This window comes from Hyla sarda, chromosome 10, assembly GCF_029499605.1.
Source record: "Hyla sarda isolate aHylSar1 chromosome 10, aHylSar1.hap1, whole genome shotgun sequence".
In the NCBI taxonomy this organism is placed as follows: domain Eukaryota; kingdom Metazoa; phylum Chordata; class Amphibia; order Anura; family Hylidae; genus Hyla; species Hyla sarda.
The window spans coordinates 83258289-83281542 of record NC_079198.1 but is presented as its reverse complement, the minus strand read 5'-3'; the positions used below and the strand labels follow the sequence as shown (position 1 = coordinate 83281542).

General features: G+C 41.3%; 1 protein-coding gene across 1 annotated transcript; it reads right to left on the bottom strand.

Moving 5' to 3' along the window:
* Positions 1-6871: 6871 nt before the first annotated feature.
* LOC130294526 (zona pellucida-like domain-containing protein 1) lies at positions 6872-17935 on the bottom strand. Its single transcript, XM_056544454.1, has 10 exons — positions 17842-17935; positions 17509-17735; positions 15619-15806; positions 14593-14665; positions 13553-13650; positions 12815-12901; positions 12545-12716; positions 11665-11814; positions 10627-10645; positions 6872-7249 (listed from the first exon to the last, which is right to left on the bottom strand). Exons 1-10 carry the CDS (start codon positions 17933-17935, stop codon positions 7071-7073), a joined length of 1287 nt encoding a protein of 428 aa, XP_056400429.1. The 3' UTR covers positions 6872-7070.
* Positions 17936-23254: the final 5319 nt, after the last annotated feature.

Below are 23254 nucleotides of genomic sequence, written 5' to 3'. Positions count from 1 at the left end.
TTTTAAATAAATAAAATGGTAACAACAATTGTGGGGGAGTATTTTTTTAAATACCATATTTATCGGGGTATACCACGCACCGGCCTATAACACGCACCCTCATTTTACCAAGGATATTTGGGTAAAAAAAGTTTTTTACCCAAATATCCATGATAAAATGAGGGTGCGTGTGTGCACGTGTATACCCCGATATACCCCCAGGAAAGGCAGGGGGAGAGAGGCCGTCGCTGCCCGCTTCTCTCCCCCTGCCTTTCCTGGGGTCTAGAGCGCTGCTGTCGGCCCTTTCACCCCCTGGTTATCGGCGCCGCTGCCCGTTTTGTCCCCCTGACTATCGGTGCCGGCGCCAATAGCCAGGGGGAGAGAAGCGGCGCCGACAGCCAGGGGGAGAGAAGGGGCAGCGGCACCCATTGCCGGCGCCGCTGCCCCGTTGCCTCCCCCCATCCCCGGTGGCATAATTACCTGAGCCGGGTCCGCGCTGCTCCAGGCCTGAGTCGGGTCCGCGCTGCTCGGCTCCGCTGCTCCAGGCCTTCGTCGTTGCTATGCGCTGAACGGCGCAGCGCATGACGTCAGAGCGCCGCGCCGTGCATAGCAACGACGCTGGGGACCAGCATCGTTGCTATGCACGGCGCGGCGCTCTGACGTCATGCGCCGCGCCGTTCAGCGCATAGCAACGACGGAGGCCTGGAGCAGCGCGGACCCGACTCAGGTAATTATGCCACCGGGGATGGGGGAGGCAACGGGGCAGCGGCGCCGGCAATGGTTGCCGCTGCCCCTTCTCTCCCCCTGGCTGTCAGCGCCGCTTCTCTCCCCCTGGCTATCGGCGCCGGCACCGATAGTCAGGGGGACAGAACGGGCAGCGGGGCCGATAACCAGGGGGTGAAAAGGGCCGACAGCAGCGCTCTAGACCCCAGGAAAGGCAGGGGGAGAGAAGCGGGCAGCGGCGGCCTCTCTCCCCCTGCCTTTCCTGGGGGGGTATCGGCGTATAACACGCACACAGACTTTAGGCTAAAAATTTTAGCTTAAAAAGTGCGTGTTATACGCCGATAAATACGGTATACAATGGGGGAAAAAAGTATTTAGTCAGTCACAAATTGTGCAAGTTTGCCTTTGCGCTTGGGTTGATGCTTCCCTGCAGCCTTTGATTGCACATATGCCGGGATACATCAAGGACACAGGCCATGTTCTACACATGATGAACCAGATAGAGTGGAGAGATTCATACCGATGGATTGCAACTGATGTTGTCTCATTATATTCTGTTATCCCCCACTCTCTGGCTCTTCAGGCTTTGACATGGTTCCTTATCACATACTCTGATTATTCCCATACAGTACGAGAGTATATTGTACAGGCAGTGGACTACCTGTTACACCACAATTTTTTTATGTTTGATCATCATTTCTTCTTGCAGGTGACGGGAGCGTCTATGGGGGCGAAGTTCTCCCCCTCTCTCGCCAACATTTACATGTGCTGGTGGGAGAGGGGGACAATCTTCTCCCCATCCAACCCATTTTTGTCGTCCATAGTCTGGTATGGCCGCTACATAGATGATATTCTTATCATCTGGAGTTTTGATGTGGCGGCCATACCGGATTTCTGCACGTACATCAATGAGAATTCTCTTAACTTGAGGTTCACTCTTAATTATGAGGTATCCATGGTAAATTTTCTTGACTTGCATTTGGTGGGTGACAATGAGAGATGCTGTGTGAAAACTGCTACATATCGTTAAAAAACTGCAGTAAATTCAATATTACACGCGTCCTCTTGCCACCCATCACATGTAACTCGCAACTTGCCCACGGGTGAAATGGTGAGAGCCCGCAGAAACTGTTCGGCCGACCCCGATTTCAGACGGGAGATATGTGAAATCTCTTCTCGTCTCCAAGCCCGTGGGTATCAGTCTCGGGATATAGAGAGGGGTATCAACATTGCCTCGAATAAGAATAGGGCGTTGTTGATTTCTCCCTTTTGCAACAAGATACGAGGTATCCAGAAGACCCCCGATTCTCCGGTGGTCTTCTGCACCAAGTACAGTCTTGAATACAAACGGATCTGTAACATCATACACAAATACATGCCCATTGTTTTATGTGATCCTGCCTTTCAAGGGGTGTTCCCTGCAGGATATAAATGTATATCTAGAAGGGCCCCGACTATCGGTCAGAGCATTTCACCCAGTTTATTTTCTACACAGCAGAAATCACAGCCAACCTGGCTACGTTATACAGGGTCCTACAGGTGTGGACATAACAGGTGCGTGTGTTGCGGTTTTATGCAGAATTCAGATTCGGTGGTTTCGACTACTACGGGCGATACCCATAAAATTAATGCATATATTAATTGCAACACACCGTACGTTGTCTATGTCCTTACCTGCAGAGACTGTAATCTCCAATATGTGGGGTGCACTTCTACTCCTCTGAAAGTCCGTATCCGAAAACACATCTCGGATATACCCCATTTTAATTCAAGACATATCTCTATGGTCTCCAGGCACATAGCCGAGGTACATGCCGGGAATACGTCATCCCTTATGCTACAGGGGTTGGAACGAGTTAGCCCACCTGTGAGGGGTGGCAATGTCAAGCTCAAACTCCTGGACCGAGAGGTCTATTGGATTTTGAGATTGGACAGTCGCGTCCCTCGGGGCCTTAATAAAAGGATGGACACCATTCTCCACTATTAGGCATTTTGGTTGAGATTCATCTAGCTTTGTTCCTCCTGCTCGCCTTAACATAACACCTATTTGTGCATCTATATGGGTACCCCATATTTAAGTTTATATTTATGTTTTGATCTATTTTTGCTCTCTCCATCAAATTGGTGTTGTTATTCTTCTTTAATTTTCCTTTGTTCCTCTCAATCAGGATGCCCATGACCATTCTATTATAGGCTTTCTTTCCTCTTTTTTTCCCCCGTCCCTCCCCCCAGTTTTTCTCCCCTTTTCCTTGGCCGGTTTCAGTGTCCCAGATAAATTAGGATACTTGCTGATCCTGTAAGAGTATCTATGTTATGGTTTCATAGGATACAGTATTCTTTCTCTTGTGAGAAAGTGATTGGTATATATTATATTATTACATTATGTATCTTCTTATAAAAATTTTTTTTATTTATTATACAAAAAATATTAATACCATCTAATCTACTGTTTATCGCTTAACATTTTTTTCCATATGAAACCTCAAACATAGCTCATTCCTTTCATCTTTTCTCTCCCTTTGGGGAGCAGTCTTAGAATATGATTATGTGTTTTATTATTGACCTTTTTAAAATATTTCACTTACATGTAATAAACATTTACTGTTTTTATATATTTCTGTATTGTCTAAGATTGTAACCTTTTTCTGTTACGTGAGGGTGATTACCCATGGTCCTCATTCCTTTTCTCCTTTCTTTTCCTTTCCTTTTCTTCTTTTTCTCTTTCTTTCTTTTTTCCCCCTTTTTTCTTTCCTTTTCTTCCCCGTTTTTTATCTTCTCTTCTCTCTTTTTTCTATTTTTTCCCTTGGTTCCTTCTTTGTCTCCGCTTTTTCCTCCTCACCTTCTTATTTTTTCTCCGGGTTTTACCTATCACCCCCACATCACGGAAAGAGGAGGAGGACCCTATTCAGATGCGGCCGGATTACTGGTCGTTGTTTGAGGGGCCACCTATATAAGGTTTGTACTCACTGTATACTAGTGTATGACTAAGGTCCAGCCTTAGGACCGAAACGCGTCACCTTGTCATGTTCTCCTTGTCTTTTTGGCTATTGGAATAAACATCCAGTTCCTTCATATTCGCGCTGGACATTTTGCTTTTAAATTGTGCAAGTTCTCCCACTTAGAAAGATGAGAGAGGCCTGTAATTTTCATCATAGGTAAAAAAAAAAAAATTGTATATTTAAAATAACACTAAAGGGTCTTTACCAGATGGCATGTGGTAAGACTGTAAATTATAAGTTTTGAAATAAAGTTAGACAGGGAATCCCTGAGGAATTAGGTAACTCTGCAATGTGTCGGATGTCTATTGTGTATTTTATCAAATAAATGTACTTTTCATCGCAAGCTTTGGGTTCGTGCTGATTCGATAAAAGGAGGAAACACGATACCTGTGATAAGATTCATATTGGAAAAAAGCAAGACCTTTGAAATCGGAGGAACTCTGACAAAAAGAAGCTTGATCGACATCAGCTCCCCACGGTGAAGTAAGTCTATGAAGGCACTTGTTATTTAAAAACCTGAGAAGTTGCTGTGTGAATAGGTGTGTCTGCTCCTTGCTTTTTCTTTTTTCAGTCTTGATTAAAATCGGGTGGAGAGGGAAATTCTCCACCAGAGGAAAGTGTAGCGACAACCGTGAGGATCTGATAATTCCAAAACGCTGGAATATTATGTGAGTGGTCAGGATCGGGCCACTCACAAAGTGTAAGTGCTGGATTTTAGTCATTTTTTGGAAGGTCTTTGACATTTTGAAAGTGAACTGTAGCCGCTCCCAAGTTTTTTTCTATTATTTTTCAGGGTTTTAAAAAATGAAAGATGCTATCTGATCGGTTGCTATGGGCAACTGCACATCTGCACAGGTTCTGATAAATCTCCCCCATATCTTGTGTCAGCAGTGGAGGAAAAGAGGCGGGTGGACATGCAGCTCTGGTATGTTATTTGAACTTGTATCTATAGGTGTACACAGTGGGGATGAAAAGTTTGGGCACCCTAGGTAAAAATTTGTATTAATGTGCATAAAGAAGCCAAGGAAAGATGGGAAAATCTCTAAAAGGCATTAAATTACAGATTAGACATTCTTAAAATATGTCAACAAAAGTTAGATTTTATTTCCATCATTTACACTTTCAAAATAACAGAAAACAAAAAAAATGGCGTCTGCAAAAGTTTGGGCACCCTGCAGAATTTGGAGTTGTGGTACACTATTCCACTATAAAGAGATACTTGTACAAATATGGTCTTCATGGAAGAGTCATCAGAAGAAAACCTCTTCTACGTCCTCACCACAAAAATCAGCGTTTGAAATTTGCAAATGAACATATAGACAAGCCTGATGCATTTTGGAAACAAGTTCTGTGGACCGATGAGGTTAAAATTGAACTTTTTGGCCGGAATGAGCAAAGGTACAGAATTTAATGAAAAGAACCTCTGTCCAACTGTTAAGCATGGGGGTGAATCAATCATGCTTTGGAGTTGTATTGCAGCCAGTGGTACAGGGAACATCTCACGAGTAGAAGGAAAAATGGATTCAATAATATTTCAGCAAATTTTGGATTCTAACTTGATGCAATCTGTGAAAAAGCTGAAGTTAAAGAGAGGATGGCTTCTACAAATGTATAATCATCCTAAATGCACCTTGAAATCCACAGGGGATTACATCAAGAGGCGTAAACTGAAGGTTTTGCCATGGCCTTCACAATCTCCTGACCTCAACATAATTGAAAATCTATGGATAGACCTTAAAAGAGCAGTGCATGACAGACAGCCCAGAAATCTCAAAGAACTGGAGGACTTTTGTTAGGAAGAATGGGCAAAGATACCTCAAACAAGAATTGAAAGACTCTTGGCTGGCTACAAAAAGCGTTTACAAGCTGTGATACTTGCCAAAGGGGGCAGTACAAGATATTAACTCTGCAGGGTGCCCAAACTTTTGCAGACACCATTTTTTTGTTTTCTGTTATTTTGAAAGTGTAAATGATGGAAATAAAATCAACTTTTGTTGACATATTATAAGAATGTCTAATCTGTAATTTGCTGCCTTTTGGAGATTTTCCATCTTTCCTTGGCTTCTTTATGCCCATTAATGCAAATTTTTACCTGGTGTGGCCAAACTTTTGATCCCCACTGTATGTATTCTTAACAAAGGAGTGAACCTCGATACGTGTGGAGTCACTAGCATTGTTGTTTTTATTATTGTACAATTAAAGTATTAGGATATATCGTATTGAGATCTAAATCCATACTTGGTGGTATGAAGGCAGAGGAACACCTGGTTCCTCTGAAGAAAGTGCTATTTAAGAAGTGGCATTAATAATACAGTATATTGTACTGATACTGATGCTTTTCTCCAACTGCTTTAAAGATCTCTGATTGCAATGAGTTAACCTTTTTTGTTTGTTTACAAAGCATCAAAACCTGTCATTGACTTCCAAGTGTGTTGCTGCCTATAGTTGGAAATGGAACATGCCCCCCCATCATAATACATATTTTACCTACTTTCTACATGCACTCCATAACTCATGATTTGACAGATAATACTTAGAATCTATGGTATCTAGAGCCATGAAGGGGTTTATCGATTATATCCATTATCTTGTATTATCTATTTGCAATAATGAAGAGTGGTTAAGAAGATTGTATCCTGCTTCGGAGGGCTCAGCACTTCTTCCAATGGAAAGAGTATAATGCTTACAGGGGTATTCTGGATATTCTCCAAAGGATAGGGGATAAGATGTATGATTGCAGGGGTCCTGCCGCTGGGCATTCTGTGCCGGGCGCTGCCTCCGAGACAGGGACGTACCATCGTGACACGCCCCCTAGTGATGTCACACCACGCCCCAAGAGCCTTGTATTAGTACCTACACATTAAATGTATGAGCAACTGAAGGTTTACTTTAACACAGGCCATATTGTCCGTAATTATGATTCAACACTTGGTTATTTCATGAAATTTAAATTACTTTTTTATTTTACAAGCAATCACAAAAATAAATTTAGATTGATATGTAATTTCTAACATATCACAAATAAATCAACACTACTACTCTTTATAAATTGCAACATTATGATAGATTATAATACATAGAAATTCATTGAAAAACAAGAAAAAAATGTGGTTTCTAATGGCAGGAAATGCTCAACCCCAAATGCAGTTGTGCATTTATGCCGGGGGAGCAGATCCTGCACTTGTGGTCTGTTGCTAAGGGCAATCCCCAGCATAAAATGCATACAATGGGGGATGCCTGCAGAAGACTACAAGTTCCACACCAGATGAAAAGTGTGGATGTAGTGCATCTAAATTTATATATTATAGAAATTCATTGTATCAATTAAAGTGAATAAAGAGCTCTGCAGCATGTCAGTACAAAAAGTGCTTATTTCCCAGTGAAGGTGAAGTTGTCCACACCATTCTTTTCATTATGGTTCCGGAATCGGTACATTTTATAGACAATCACACTGATAATAGCAAGGGCAACCCCCAACAGAGCGGCAATGATGATTCCAACAATGAGTCCTATTAATGTCCCTTGAAGCTGATTTACTTCAGATACACCTAGAAGAGATAAATCAAAGATTATTCCTTATTGTTGTGAATGGTTTAATAAATATGGGCAGAATAAAGGGGGTGGGGGTGCTATGAATGAAGGAATGCTGTGCCAACTGGCTACCAGAATGATAAGTGGTTCCTAATGGCTTCTGATCACTGTGCAGACCACATTTTGCCAGTAGCACAGTAAAGCAAGGACCAAAACAAGGTTGGTGGAGACCATTAGAAAAAATATTTATCGGGGTCTTCTTCCAGTAGCCATCATATGATTTATACCTTAGATAAAATTTAGACAAATGTCAACAGAACCCAATGTGAACGATGACAACAGAATTTGATGACAATCTAATGTTCATGAGAACTCTCTCACTATTGGAGGACACATGTTGGACTTTAACATGCCGAATATTGGTTTCAATAGCCTATAAGCACTACTAGAGGTAATATCTATACTAGAGGCGGCAACAGAAGAATGCAGCAGCACACTGCCAGCACAAAGATATAGATGAAACATGAATATGCAGTTAAAACATGGAGAGCTATACAGCTATGGGGTAATAGATGCAAATGTGAAACTATGAAATAGTGAGGCACTTAGCTCGCAAATTTGTCTCCGCCGGCGGTCGAATAGCTTGGACCGTCCCACCGCGATAATATTTGACCGCCGGCGGAGACAAATTTGCGAGCTAAGTGCCTCACTATTTCATAGTTTCACATTTGCATCTATTACACCATAGCTGTATAGCTCTCCATGTTTTAACTGCATATTCATGTTTCATCTATATCTTTGTGCTGGCAGTGTGCTGCTGCATTCTTCTGTTGCTGTATATCTAGCCTAGTAGCTTACACCTGTAGGCCAGGTCCATATAATAGTTTGGTATCAACTAAAGTGCTGGCTGACTTATTCTTTGTCTGTATACTAGAGGCGGAATATCACTGTGGCTGCTGATGACATCACCAAACCCGAAAGCACTGGACACCAGGAATAGAGTTCTCTGTTTGCAGCATCAGCGCTTGAGCAGGAAAAGTAAGATACCCCTTAAGGACAAAGCTAATTTTCAGTGTTATTGGTGCTCTGCTGCTCCAGCCACCTGAAGCTTCCTGGAGCAGCAGAGGATCTAAAAGGTTAATGCCAGGCATCGGCCCGATCGTTAATGCCTGGCATTAACCAACCGTGGGTCCTGGCTGCTGATAGCAGTCGGGACCCACCGGGTTTTAAGCATCCTCAGCTTGTGAGCACGCTTCAAACACTGGTAACGGGACCAGGGCGTACAACTATTCCCTCGGTTCTCAAAGGGGTTATCCAGGAATAGAAAAACACAGCTTATTTCTTTCAAAAACAGCTCCACGTCTGTCTCCAGAATGGTTTGTAGTTTTACCACTTGGCTCCATTTACTTCAATGGAACTGAGCTGCAGAACCACACCCAACCTGGAGACAGACGGGGAGCATTTTTTGAAAGTAGCTCTGTTTTTCTATTCCTGGATAACCCCTTTAAGCACCAAAGACCAAGGGCATACTGGTAAGGGGTTAAATGTTTTAAATTTACTGGAGTACCCCTTTTAACGAGTTGGAAAGCAGGCTACTTACTATCTTCCACCATCAGCAGCACCTCTGTCCACAAGTTGTAGAGGTATTGAAGCTCTGCCCCATTTACTTCAATGGAGCTGAGATGCAGCACAAGTCATGGCCAGGAAGGGCACAGTTTTTTCTACACCACCATACTTTTTGTTTGCAGCACAAGCAGGAAAATAATGCTCTGATATATCAGATTATATTTATTGTCGCAGGTCATGTAACAATATGTCATGGTGCTGGGATTGTCTAAAAGGAACTTGAAGAAACCAAAAAATAATTCCATATGACAAAGTCCCTGGGAAGTTGACCCTGTTGCTTTAATTACAATCCATGTTTAGTTATAGCCTATGTTCAGAAGTGTTGTATGAAGCTTTGGACCCTTCCCCAAATATAGCGGAAGATTTATTAAATAAATCACAGAAAAAAGGCCACATAGAATGATTTATTAAAACCTGTGCAGAGGAACAGTGGAGCAGTTGCCCATAGCAACCAATCAGACTCCGGCTTTCATTTTTAAATAGCATTTTTCTCATTGGTTGCAATGGGCAACAGCTCTCTGTTCCTCTGCACAAGGTTTAATAAATCTCCCTATAGGATCTATATATAATACAATAATGTGTTATAAATTTACTCTACCTATAGGTTATTTAAAATATGGTAATTCATGAAAACATGAATAATTCAGGATAAATGAAATGCTGCCAAAAAAGAAATTTATCAGTTGCTCACAACTACGAGTCTATAGTTATAGTTATGACTAATAAACAAAACAAAATTATAGAAACATATAATATATAAATACACCTACTTGTTTGACTTGAGCTGACGACTGTGGATTCTACAAAATATGAAAATATTAGGAGATATACAAAGATATATATATATATTCCTCTGCAGAGCGCTATCGCACCTGTTTAATTGTGTGAGGTCTCTTAAAAAGTATAATAGAGCTTATTTCAAGGGAACCTTTAAAACATCACTTCTATTACTCTTAAAATATTGCACACTTAAAACATAACAACGGCTGCCACCAGTACCCCATGTACAGTCTGTATTGTGATGTCAGGCTTCATACTTAGGCTCAGGATGAAGAATTATAGTTCATTAAGCCAGTGAGTGAACGGAATACAATTTCTTGCATGTGTCCTTGCCTGCTATTTTGAGCAGCGTACAACATGCCTGTATAGTCACAATTGCACAATGTCCCAATTATTGCACCAGTTCAATATATATATATATATATATATATATATATATATATATATATATATATGGTAGCTTCCTGTATTGCTTTATCTGAGGTGCAAATATTGTCATAAATTGCACATATCCCATTTATTGCACCAATTGGTCTACAGACATAATTGCACACAATCCCCAGTATAGCACTAGTCCATAAGCAAGCATATTGGCACTACTCCCATTCATGATTATGTGTTTTCTTAACACTTCAATATTATTGCATATCTTCTAAGGTGCATAGTCCCAAATGTGCACTGACTTCTAGTCTCGTTTCTCCTCCCAGTACACAATACTGTTTTGTGCACTGGGAGGAGAAACAATACTAGAACTCAATGCACCTGGGTGTTCTATTTTATACATGAATTTTCTACATGAATGAAAAGTATAGCATTTTATATATATTTTTTTAGAGTTTGCTTATGTCAAAATTTGTTTTTAATGGCAATAACCCTTTAAAGGGGTACTCCGCTGTTAGGCATCTTATCCCCAAAGGATAGGGGTTAAAGGGGTTGTGGGCTGCCCTGCAGTTCGGAGCTCCGCTCACAGCGTCCAGAAGTTCATTACTCCGAACGCTGTGTGCGGGCTTCCGTGTTCGCAGCCGCCGGGCGTGACGTCACGCCTGGCCCCTTCGTGACGTCTCACCCGCCCCCTCGTGACAGTGGTCGCGCCCCCTTCCCATAGACTTTCATTGAGGGAGCGGGCGAGACGTCACGAGGGGGGGAGGGCGTGACGTCTCGCCCGCTCCCTCAACGGCTGCGAACACGGAAGCCCGCACACAGCGTTCGTAGTAATGAACTTCCGGACGCTGTGAGCAGAGCTCCGAACTGCAAGGCAGCGCACAACCCTTTTAAGATGTCTGATCATGGAGATCCCACCGCTGGGGACCCCCACGATCCCCCCCTACAGCAGCCTGGTACCTCAGCAGCCCGGAGCTAAGTTTTCTCCGAGGCTGATGACGGACGGTGCAGGGGACGGGGTGATGTCGTGGCCCCGCCCCCTTTTGACGTCACGTCCGCCTCCTCAATGCAAGTCTATGGAAGGGGCATCACGCCCGCCCCCTCCCATAGACTTGTATTGAGGGGGTGGGGCATGACATCACGAGGGGAAGGGCATGACATCAAGAGGGGCAGGCCATGACATCACGATGCCCCATCCCCTGCACCGTCCGTCATCAGCCTCAGAGAAAACTTAGCTCCGGGCTGCTGAGGTACCAGGCTGCTGCAGGGGGGATGGCGGGGGTCCCCAGCAGTGGGCTCTCCGTGATCAGACATCTTATCCCCTATCCTTTGGATAGAAGATAAGATATCTAACAGTGGAGTACCCCTTTAATGCTTCAGCGTACCACAACATTTCAACAATTGTTTATTTTCAGATTTGTGGGAACAGTTTGGGTAAGTTCCACTGGTGGGGTGTCCTAAAAGCTCTTGTAGATAGATAGATATTCTGCAGTATCTATCTATCTATCTATCTCATACCTATCTATCTTCTACTATATTTAAAAGGAATTTGATCAAGTTCATGTTGGCTGAGATTGTGTATTTTGATTGTGTGCTGCATGGTTTTCTTTTGTGTGTGTGAAGAATGAAAGAGAGAGACATAGACAGATGCATCTACACATATCCTACCTCCTTCTCTGGTATATATAGGTCCAGAAGACACTGTAACACTTTCTGTAGTTCCTTCAGTAGCTCCTGCATCCACTGCTCTCCTCCTCCTTGCTATTGCGGGTGTAGTAAGCCCACTGTTACATGCCTGTTTGTGCATAAAGAACACAATTTAGAGCTCAGTTTGTTGTGTATACTAAACTGTACTGTACATGCCAAAATGACTATACACTTAGACTGTATATTTACCTAACTCACTGTAAAAAACTACTAATATATATATATATATCTCAGAAATTCCAATGAGCATATATACAAGGCTGCAGACTGATTTCCAGTTTATAAAGCTTAATACTGTATAATAATCTATAATGTTGAAAATGTACATAGCAGAGTAAAGTGATACAAATATGAAGAACTTAAGAAAATAAATGTGAAGTCTATCCATTTACAATTTCCCATAGTGGTAATGGCAAAGATGTGTTTTTCACAAGTCGTTTTTGAACTAGTGGTTATGAAAACTAAGAACATCAGGAAACTGAGAACTAAAGCAAAAAAAAAAAAACAATAATGAGGCAACCGATCTTACTATTACCGGGTATAAAAGTACTTTTAGATATACAGGATCAAAACCTGTAGCATATATTTAATCAATGACCTTCATTGAAAACTTTTTCTATGTTATTAAATTATTAAAATACAGATTTCATAGTAATGGTAATATTACACCACCAATAGTACTCACTAGTCACGACTTATGCAGCAGAACACAAAGTTGTTGTGTAAAGCAGAGTATTCAAAACTAGAGCACTAAACCTCCACACATTTGTATATATATATATATATATATATATATATATATATAGCATTGAACCTACCTGTTGCAGCAGTATACAAGTTTGGGGCTGACAAAGTCTTACGGCACAGTGGAGGAAGATGGTAGAAGTTGTTTGACTACTGTGTTGCAAGAAACGGAAGGTCTCAAATGCAAACTGAGCTGATTTTCCAAGACCATTGGACAGTAGTGTAGTCTTATTCGTAACATCACACCTGAGCAGAGACAGGACATTTAAAGATCATAATTATTACATGCATTATTATCACACTATTATTGGCTGGTTTTAATGTATTCATTTTTAAATGCATACCCTGATAACAGAGAGAACTTGCTTCCAGATTCAGTTGTCACCAGGGGTGATGGGGTAGCAAAGCATTCATCCAGATGAACATTAAAGCTAAGAAGAAGAAATGGAAACTGTTCTATTACATGACTTAAATACTGAGTGTTTACAAAATAAAATCAGTTATACTGTATTATATACTTCAAATCAAGAGTGTATGCATGGTGACAATTTATTTGGCTGCTATGGGGCACCTTCTGATAAAAGGGCCATACTTTATTGACTGTAGCACTTATTTAATTGGAGGGTTGACAATCAGCAAAGGGATCCCCCCCAAAGGCCCAAACAACTCCAACTTGTTAAAAATTGAAAAAGAAGCACAAAAGTATGTTCCAGGAGGGAAGAGTAGAACTGGAATAGTAGAACTGGATGCACAAAACTTTCTGGTCATGCATAAAGGTAAAAAAAAATGTACCAGCTAAGTTAAATGGGTACTCTGCTGCCCCAGTGTTCGGAACATTTAATTCCGAACACTTGGAGCAGGCTGCAGGGGTCGTGACATCATGACCACGCCCCTCATGATGTCACACCACACCCCCTCAATGCACAGCTGAGGGACCCCTGCGATCAGACATCTTATCCCCTATCCTTTGGATAGGGAATAAGATGTCTAGGGGCAGAGTAACCCTTTAAGACAATGAACAACATCTTATTAATATGGTCCATTACAATTTTGATGAAGTACAAACCATAAGGGCTGCTTACTTGGCAGTGAGGTTAGTAGCTGTCACTTGAACATAAACATTCTTTTTCAGTGGAAGAGCGGTACCATTCGATTGCAGGGGAATGGACAAATTGGCATCCTGTAAGAGAATACTTATTGACTTATTTAATTCAAGTACTACTGTACATCTTGTATATTTATCATGATGGCATGCATATACTGGAATATAACTTATAATTCATGTCATTGGATGATGCAGATACGAGCTATGTGCCTGTTCCCATATTGCCCAAACAGCACATCATCAGCAAAGCAAGGGGAGAGCATTCTCAGGGTTGGGGGTGGAGTAAACATGGGGTGGAGCGTCAGTGCTGCACTGGGAAAGGTGAGTATGGAGTATGAAGTCAGAAAAGTCCTTTAAGTTACCTACTGTATATAAGTTAAATTAAAGTTGATAACAATTTCAAACAAAATGAATGTAAGTTGGTTGGACTTTAACAATGAACAAGCATTTTAGCAAACTGGTGACAGACAATCCTTGCCTGGAAAGAAGTCGGCCATGTTTGATATTTTTGGATGATTGTCAAACAACAGATCTTTCAGGAAAGAATGTCCCCAGAAAGATTGTTTACTCGTCGCCCATAAAAGGTGCCCATACATTTTCAAGAGTTGCTGAACAAAAGTAATCTCTCCTGCCGTCCCCATACACATGAACATTCTGCCCGGCCAAATGTTCATGTGTTGCCTAAGGTGAGGGGTAGGTTGCAACCAGACCGCTCTGACGCTGGCTTATTTCTCCAAGAGCAAAAGGGTCAGGTGGTGAAAATCCAACATTCAGAGCTTGCTCTTTACCAACATTATCTGTCGGTGGAGAGTTAGGAGGCCACAATGCAGTCGACCAGACTTGGGGGCAGCAGGAATCTCAGTCGACTGTAATGTAAAGAGTCAACCAGACCTGGAGGCAGCAGTGATCTCAGCTGACTGTAATGTAAAGTGTATAGGGACCTTCCCATTGATCATGTATTGCCAGTTTGAACAACCATAGGGACCAAAATGGACTAAAATGTGTTTGGCCACTCACAGTGAATAACTGCATACTCAAGGTGCTGATGAAGCTTCCATTATTTGTGTTGATAGCAACAGTTGCTGATGACCTGACAATAAAAACAATATTGTTATTATCACTTACACTTAACTTGAATTTACATATTTTCTTAAATTACTTTGTTGATAAAATGAAAAGGTAAAAATCTGGTAACATGCCTAAATTAAGTAAAAAAGTCATATTTTGCTTACAAATAAAAAAATAATATAATGATACCCTACATATAAATGTAATGCTAGCAAGGCTACATTCACAATATGATTTAGCAATACAGGCCCATGCCACATCCCATTCATTTATATGAGCCGAACAGAGTCATTCATTTATATGAGCCGAACCAAATCAGTTTAAATTGCCAGACTGAAAACCGCGATATTCCACGGTTTTTAGTCTGGCAATAAAACTGATACGGTTAAAAAATGAGCCAACCGGTGTCACTATCTGAATCCGTTCGGCTCATTATAGGATGCAGCGCAGGTCAGGCAGGGATATGGCAGTGGTCGTTTTTTACATTTACCCTTCGGATCCAATGACCGTTTGCCAAATCATGGTGTGACTGCACCCTAATACTACTTTGCTAGTTCTTAAAATAATACAGGTTATTTTTAAAGTGATTTCAACAAATAATATACATACATACATACATAATGTTTTGAATGCTTACTTACAATTCAGCAATTCTAAATTAGAGATTCGTTTTTAAATCTGTCACCAGAATCTCTCACAAGATATTTACAAGATGTACTGTACTAATGAAGAAAAGTTAGCTGGAAGATCTGGTACTAATTTAGTTGCCCATGATTTTTCGTTCAGTAGATTTTAAGAAGATATGAAAAGTAGGGTTTCTAAGCTCTGCTGGAGGAAAATCTGACTCTCTAATTTCCTTCCAATCCCCCTAATTGGAGGATTAGGGTGGGGAATATGGGGTTTACTTGCACCCCTCAACTTTCCTTCATTAGGACATCCCAGCTCATCTGTGCTGAAAAAAATTAATATACTCACGTCAAAATTTGAGTGTTGTTGAGCATGTACTGTAGTGGGTAATGGCAGGAGAAATTGTAATTTAAGTTTGTAGTATAGGAAATTAATGAAGATTCGGTTATATTCGGGGAGTTCACATAACCCGAGATGACTACTGTTTGGACTTGCGAGAAGGATTGGAATATTCCAGATCCTGCACTATCCTCAATCTAAAAAGAATCAAGATATTTAAGTCATACATTTAGTACAATGACTTAAAGTTATTAGTAAACAGCAATTAAAGATAGCTCCTAGTCACAATAAACATTACATAAATAGTTTAACACTGGTTCAAACTACTAAAAGGAGTAAAGAAGGGAAATACTTAAACAATGTGGTTGTTCCCTTTAAAGCTGGAAAAAAAGTTATTTAAAATCAACTGGTGCCAGAAAGTTAAACAGAATTGTAAATTACTTCTATTTAACAATCTTTACACTTCCAGAACTTATCAACTACTGTATGCTCCACAGGAAGTTGTGTTATAGGGGTCTCAAACTCAAATTATCTTGGGGTCACTGGAAGTAGCGGCTGGATGAGGCTGGGCCGCATGTTCCCCTCACATATAATGCCCCCATCATGCGCCCCTCACATATAATGCCCCCATTATGCGCCCCTCATAATCCACCAGCAACACCAGCAGTAGCACCCTCATCATCCACCAGCAACCCCCCCATTCCCCCTACACCCCTGTGGTAATAGCATGAGCTGATGGATGATGGTGGGGTGCTACTGTTGGGGGGGGGGAGCATTAGGTAGGCAGCAGTTTCCCCACATTAGGAAGGTATCAGTTTCCCCACATTAGGTAGCATAGTTTCCCCACATTAGATAGCCTTAGTACAGTTTCCCCACATTAGGTAACCGTAGCACAGTTTCCCCACATTAGGTAGCCTTAGCACAGTTTCCCCACATTCGGTAGCCGTAGCACAGATTCCCCACATTAGGTAGTCGTAGCACAGATTCTCCACATTAGGTAGCCGTAGCACAGTTTCCCCAAATTAGATAGCCTTATCACAGATTCCCCACATTAGGTAGCCTTAGAACAGATTCCCCACATTAGGTAGCCGTAGCACAGTTTCCCTACATTAGGTAGCCTTAGCCTGCAGGGACTTCCTGGTGGAGGTGTGCACTATAAGTGATGTCATCGCATGCACTGCGCAGGATGTCGGCGTCCATGCGCGGCACTTGCGATGACATCAGGAAGTCCCCGCAGGCAGGTGTAAGTAGCAGTTTAGTGACGGGGAAAGACTGGTTGCCCACGTCATATGTGCACCAAGTCCCATGTAGCAGTGTTTGCCGAACTGCATGTCCCGGGCATCGGGCAACACAAATTCCAGATCTCTGGTGCGGGCCGCAAAGTACTTTTGTGCTCTCTGCTGACACCTTTGTCCGTATCAGGAACTGTCCAGAGCAGGAGAGGTTTGTTATGGAGATTTGCTTGTCCTCTGGACAGTTCCTGGCATGGACAAAGGTGTCAGCAGAGAGAACTCCCTGTGGCGCATACAGCAGCTAATAAGTACTGGAAAGATTAAGGTTTCTAAATAGAAGTAATTTACAAATCTGTTTAACTTTCTGGCACCAGTTGATTAAAAAATTTTTGTTTTCCACCAGAGTACCACTTTTAACCCCTTGCTTCTATTGACCAGAAAAAACTGTTTTAACAAGAGTGACAGCTGTAGTCCATGGCTGGATTGCAGCTGTAGCTCAGTGAGAAGGTGCCTGGAATATGCTAAAAACAAAAGAGAATAATTTTCAGTAATGTGTAATTGGTAACTGGTAATTTTTATTATAACACACGTGATTATACATACATGATAAACTGGTAGGTAAAGTAAAAGAAAGTACTGTACAGATGTCATGCTTTTTAATACTTGCCATAATGCTGTTCCCACATGGATTTCCTGTTGTGTCATTTATTGGGAAGACAAATGTTACGACTGGGGGATCAACTGTAGTATCCAGGGCTCCAATGCAATCATTTGTGCCTTGCTTTCCATTGAGAGCCAAGGTAGTAGGGTCAAACTCAGCAAATTGAACTGGACATGCATTGATGGTCAAGACAATTGTTGATGGACCACAATTTACCATAATATCACTGTCCACTTATGGAGAGAAAATATTACAGTTACAATTCAATAGTAACATTTGAAAGGAAAACAATGATTTCCATAAAATATTCAGTGTATTGTAGGAGGAAGCGAAACAAACCTGGATATCGGTTATAAAGGGTTGAGCAGTTTAAGGTTATTCCAAGACATTGCTGACTGGCTAAACCAAGCAGAAGAAGAACAAGTGCACCCATTATAACTACAAGAAAAGAAAAATAACTGATTATTAGAGTAGTCATACCAAGATTAAATTCACTATAGAACCTTCTGAAGGGCTCAGATATCAAAGAACATACAGCAGAAATACATCAGTTCTGTACATTCATTCTAGAATTAAATAGATCTGTACATTTATTCTGGAATGAAAAGGGAAAGAAAAAATGGGAAAGGTAAAACACCAGCTGACTTAAAGCGTACCTGTCAGATCCAACAAAAAAACATCTTTTTTAATATATCACTAAGTACCTAATCCTGACCATGTACATGTGATTTTTATGTGTCTAGCACCTTTATTTATTTTTTTATTACACTTATAATATAGCTCACTAGTCTGAATTCCTCTCAAAGGGAGGGGGTGTGGCCTTACTGTGCAGGTCTCCGCCCCCTCCCTCAGTATGCTGTCTGCTCACATCTCCCCTAGCATTAGCAAAACTACAACTCCCAGCTTGTCCTCGCTGACAGTAGTGGGACACAAGCTGACAGTGGGAGGATTTTTCCTCCAGCAGTGAGCCCTGCGCTCACAGCTGTCAATCAGGAAAGTGTGTCCATGACATAGGTGATGATGCATGGACACAGCAGGACTAGTATGTGTCCAAGCAGGCAGGGGGGGCAGTTGTTTGACTAGCTTTTTCAGTATGAAATACTGAAGATTTTCTAATGAAAGCAATTGTAAAACAAACCTATTGGTTTTGCATACTTTACAACATATCAAAAGTTTTTGTATCTGACAGTGCCCATTTAAAAGGGTATGTGCACTGACAATATTTATCACCTACCTCAAATTATAGTGGGCTATCAAACACTAGGAAGATTTAAGTGCCTTATTTCTTCCAAACAGTTGCATGCATTTTTAACACCTATTCCATAGAACCCCTTTTCACTATGCATATGATAGTAAGGAAGAATTGGGGGTTTAGGTACCCATACAAATAATTCTCATTGCTGGGAACTCTAGCAATAGATAATGCATTTTGTATTGGTAAAGTTCATTAAAGGAAAATCAACTGATGCCAGAAAGTTAAACAGATTTGTAAATTACTTCTATTTAAAAATCTTAATCCTTCTATTACTTATCAGCTGCTGTATGCTCCACAGGAAGTTGTATTTCTTTTTTGAGTAAATTTCAGTCTGACCACAGTGCTCTCTGCTGACACTTCTGTCCGTATCAGCAACTGTCCAGAGCAGGTGAGGTTTGCTATGGGGATTTGCTTATACTCTGGACAGTTCCTGCCATGGATAGAGGTGTCAGCAGAGAGCACTGTGGTCAGACAGAAAATAATTCCAGAAAGAAAAACAACTTCCTGTGGAGCATACAGCAGCTGATAAGTACTGGAAGGATTAAGATTTTATACAGAAGTAATTTTCAAATCTGTTTAACTTTCTGGCACCAGTTGATAAAAAAAAAAAGTTTCCACTGGAGTACCCCTTTAACCTCTTCAGGACTTGGGGCGTATGCATAGGCCCTGCATCCCGAGTCTTTAAGGATGTAGGCGTATGCATACGCCCGTGGGAATTCTGGTCCCCGCCACTATCCGGTTGCGGACCGGGATTCCTGCTGGAATCATTCAGCAGTCATCCCGGCACATCGCCGAGGGGGGTCCTGAGACCCCCCCCCCATGTCGGCGATCGCAGAAAATCGCATGTCAATTCAGACATGCGATTTTCTGCTATTCCGGGCTGATCGGGTCTCTGGTGACCCGATCACCTGGAAAATAGGGATGATCGGAGCTGTCAGTGACAGTCCCCATCATCCTGAGGGATAGGAGCGAGGTCGCAGTGGTGCGATCTCCTCCTATCCCCAACCATTAGTCAGAAATGAATTCTGGCCAATGGCAGCGCAGGACAGTGGGTTGCCATGGAAACCCCCCGTTCTGCCCACCCCTGGATGTCGGGCAGAATGAGGGGAGAAGATGGAGGCAGGGTACCTGCAAAGAAGATGGCGTGGGGACCGGCAATCGTCGGAGACATTAGCGGAGATCACGGCGCAGGTAGGGAAGAGGAAAGTAAAGTTGCAGTAAAGCGATCTTTACTGTGGCAACCACTAGGAAGGTCGAACTGCAACTCCCAGCATGCCCAGACAGCCAAAGGCTGTCTGGGCATGCTGGGAGTTGTAGTTTTGCAACATCTGGAGGGTCACAGTTTGGAGACCACTGTTACAGTGGTGCCCAAACATTAGCCCTCCAGGTGTTGCCAAACTACAACTCTCAGCATGCCTAGACTGCCCAGGAATGCTGGGAGTTGTAGTTCTGTAACATCTGTCCCTTCAGATTTTGCAATTTTCATGAAATTTTTGAAAATTGCTGCTCTACTTTGAAGCCCTCTAATTTTTTCAAAAAGCAAAAATATGTCCATTTTATGATGCCAACATAAAGTGGACATATTGTATTTGTGAATACAAATAAAATGTTTTTGGAATATCCATTTTCCTTACATGTAGAGAGCTTCAAAGTTAGAAAAATGCTAAATTTTCAAAATTTTAATGACATTTTTGGACTTTTCACCAAAAAAGGACAAAAAAAGTAACAACGAAAAATTACCACCAAAATAAAGTAGAATATGTCACGAAAAAACATTCTCAGAATCAGAATATTCGGTAAAAGCGTTTTAGAGTTATTAATGCGTAAAGTGACGGTGGTCAGAATTGCGAAAAAGGGCTCAGTCCTTAAGGGGTTAAGAATAACAATATGTCCTAACCAAAACTCATCAAACTTGTCATAATTTTTTCAATTCTTGTGAAAAGACGCTACAGAAATAATTTGATGTTTTTTGCTCTAATTGTTTAGGCATCTTTGTAAAGCCACAGCTAGAAAGCACTGCAATGTGAATATTCCAATAAAAGGATGCAAACTAAATGTACACTGCTGTCAAGAAATTAAAAAAATGTCCTGTGTAACGCCTGTAGAAATTATCTCTTAAAATGTAAAAGCAAGTGAGCAGTCTTACCTGCAGAGAATCCTTGAAGGATATATGGTAGACAACCATGTCGGAAGCATTTATACTAAAATGCTGGGAAACTGATATTTTTGGGAAAGGAATACATTTCTGACTACAGGGCTGAGAGTGGTATATATTTCATTGTCACTGAATCCCATTTTGGATACAATGGCCAATACTTAATCAAAGGATATCAGTTTCTCTGAAAGAATTTGGGACATTACAGTAGACAGTATGAGGTGGGAGAATGTTCATTAGCATCCTCCAAGTATATTGTTACAGAATAACAGAATATAGTATTTTCTATATTGTTATATCAGAAATTATATACGTCAGCAACCTGGAAATAAGAACATGGTAAATGTTAAGCTATCCTGTATAATAAAATGTCATCCTTTAGCTGACGATTTCAAAATAATATTTGAGAATTTATGACTAAAGAACAGAATTAGAATTATGGGAAAATAGCACAAAAACATAACACTACAGTAAATGGGCCACTTGCAATGGGGTTTTTTTATTACATTTTTTTTATTTAATTATTATTATTATTATTATTTTGTTTTGACTTTTGCCTTAAAGGAGTACTCCACTGGGGAAAAAAAATGTTTTTTAAACAACTGGTGCCAGAAAGTTAAACAAATTTGTAAATTACTTCTATTTAAAAATCTTAACCCTTCCAGTACTTATGAGTTGCTGTTTACTACAGAGGAAGTTCTTTTCTTTTTGAACTTCCTTTCTGTCTGACCACAAGTGCTCTCTGCTGACACCTCTGTCCATTTTAGGAACTGTCCAGAGAAGGAGTAAATCCCCATAACAAACCTATCCTGCTCTTGACAGTTCTTGACATGGACAGAAGTGTCGGCAGAGAGCAGTTCAAAAAGAAAAGAACTTCCTCTGTAGTATATAGCTGCTGATTAGTACTGGAAGGGTTAAGATTTTTTTAATAGAAAATATTGTCACAAAAAAAAAACCACTCTTAATCGCTTTGGCAATATGCTGTATATCATTTATGAGTATGGTTGGTAGATTTTCAGGTTTGGTTACTTTTTTTTACTGTATTTGTGCATGTATTCTACTAGGCTAGGGCTTCGCACACACACTTGTTTGCTCAACTTGTCGCTAGTTGTATTAATTACAATTGTAGGTCTTAGGTATACATCTTAAACATCACACATACAGTATATATATATATATATATATATATATATATATATATATATATATATTACATATTATCATGTTGTTTCCAAAAGTGAGTATGGTAGGAACTTCCAAATATGTGTGGTTGTTTATGAGGTTATCTTTAAATGCGACAAATTTTGTTGTAGAAGGGTACAGTAAGTGCTGGTTACTGGAAAGGGCAATGCCTGGGGTACCGTTATCCCTATAAGGGTATGTTCACACGAGCGGACCCATAGCATATTTTACGCTGCAGATCCGCCGCTGAAGGACCCCTGCATGGTGGCTTTACACGTGCCTGCTCGGAGCGGCAATACGCTACGAGCAGACACAGTGCAATGTGAGAGTCGCAGCGCGCATGCACAGTCATGTGATGGTCATGTGACACATCAAATGTATTGGGAAACACCAGAAAAACAATGATGTGCTTGGTTTTAACCTAACTTTATTCTTTCATGAGTTATTTACAAGTTTCTGACCACTTACAAAATGTGTTCAATGTGCTGCCCATTGTGTTGGATTGTCAATGCAACCCTCTTCTCCCACTCTTCACACACTGATAGCAGCACCGCAGGAGAAATGCTAGCACAGGCTTCCAGTATCCCTAGTTTCAGGTGCTGCACATCTCGTATCTTCACAGCATAGACAATTGCCTTCAGATGACCCCAAAGATAAAAGTCTAAGGGGGTCAGATCGGGAGACCTTGCTTGGGGGCCATTCAACTGGCCCATGACGACCAATCCACTTTCCAGGAAACTGTTCATCTAGGAATGCTCAGACCTGACACCCATAATGTGGTGGTGCACCATCTTACTGGATCAGAGCATTCCGAGCATTCCTAGATGAACAGTTTCCTGGAAAGTGGATTGGTCGTCGTGGGCCAGTTGAATGGCCCCCAAGGTCTCCTGATCTGACCTACTTAGACTTTTATCTTTGGGGTCATCTGAAGCCAATTGTCTATGCTGTGAAGATACGAGATGTGCAGCACCTGAAACTAAGGATACTGGAAGCCTGTGGTAGCATTTCTCCTGCGGTGTTGCTATCAGTGTGTGAAGAGTGGGAGAAGAGGGTTGCATTGACAATCCAACACAATGGGCAGCACATTGAACACATTTGTCAAGTGGTCAGAAACTTGTAAATAACTCATGAAAGAATAAAGTTACGTTAAAACCAAGCAC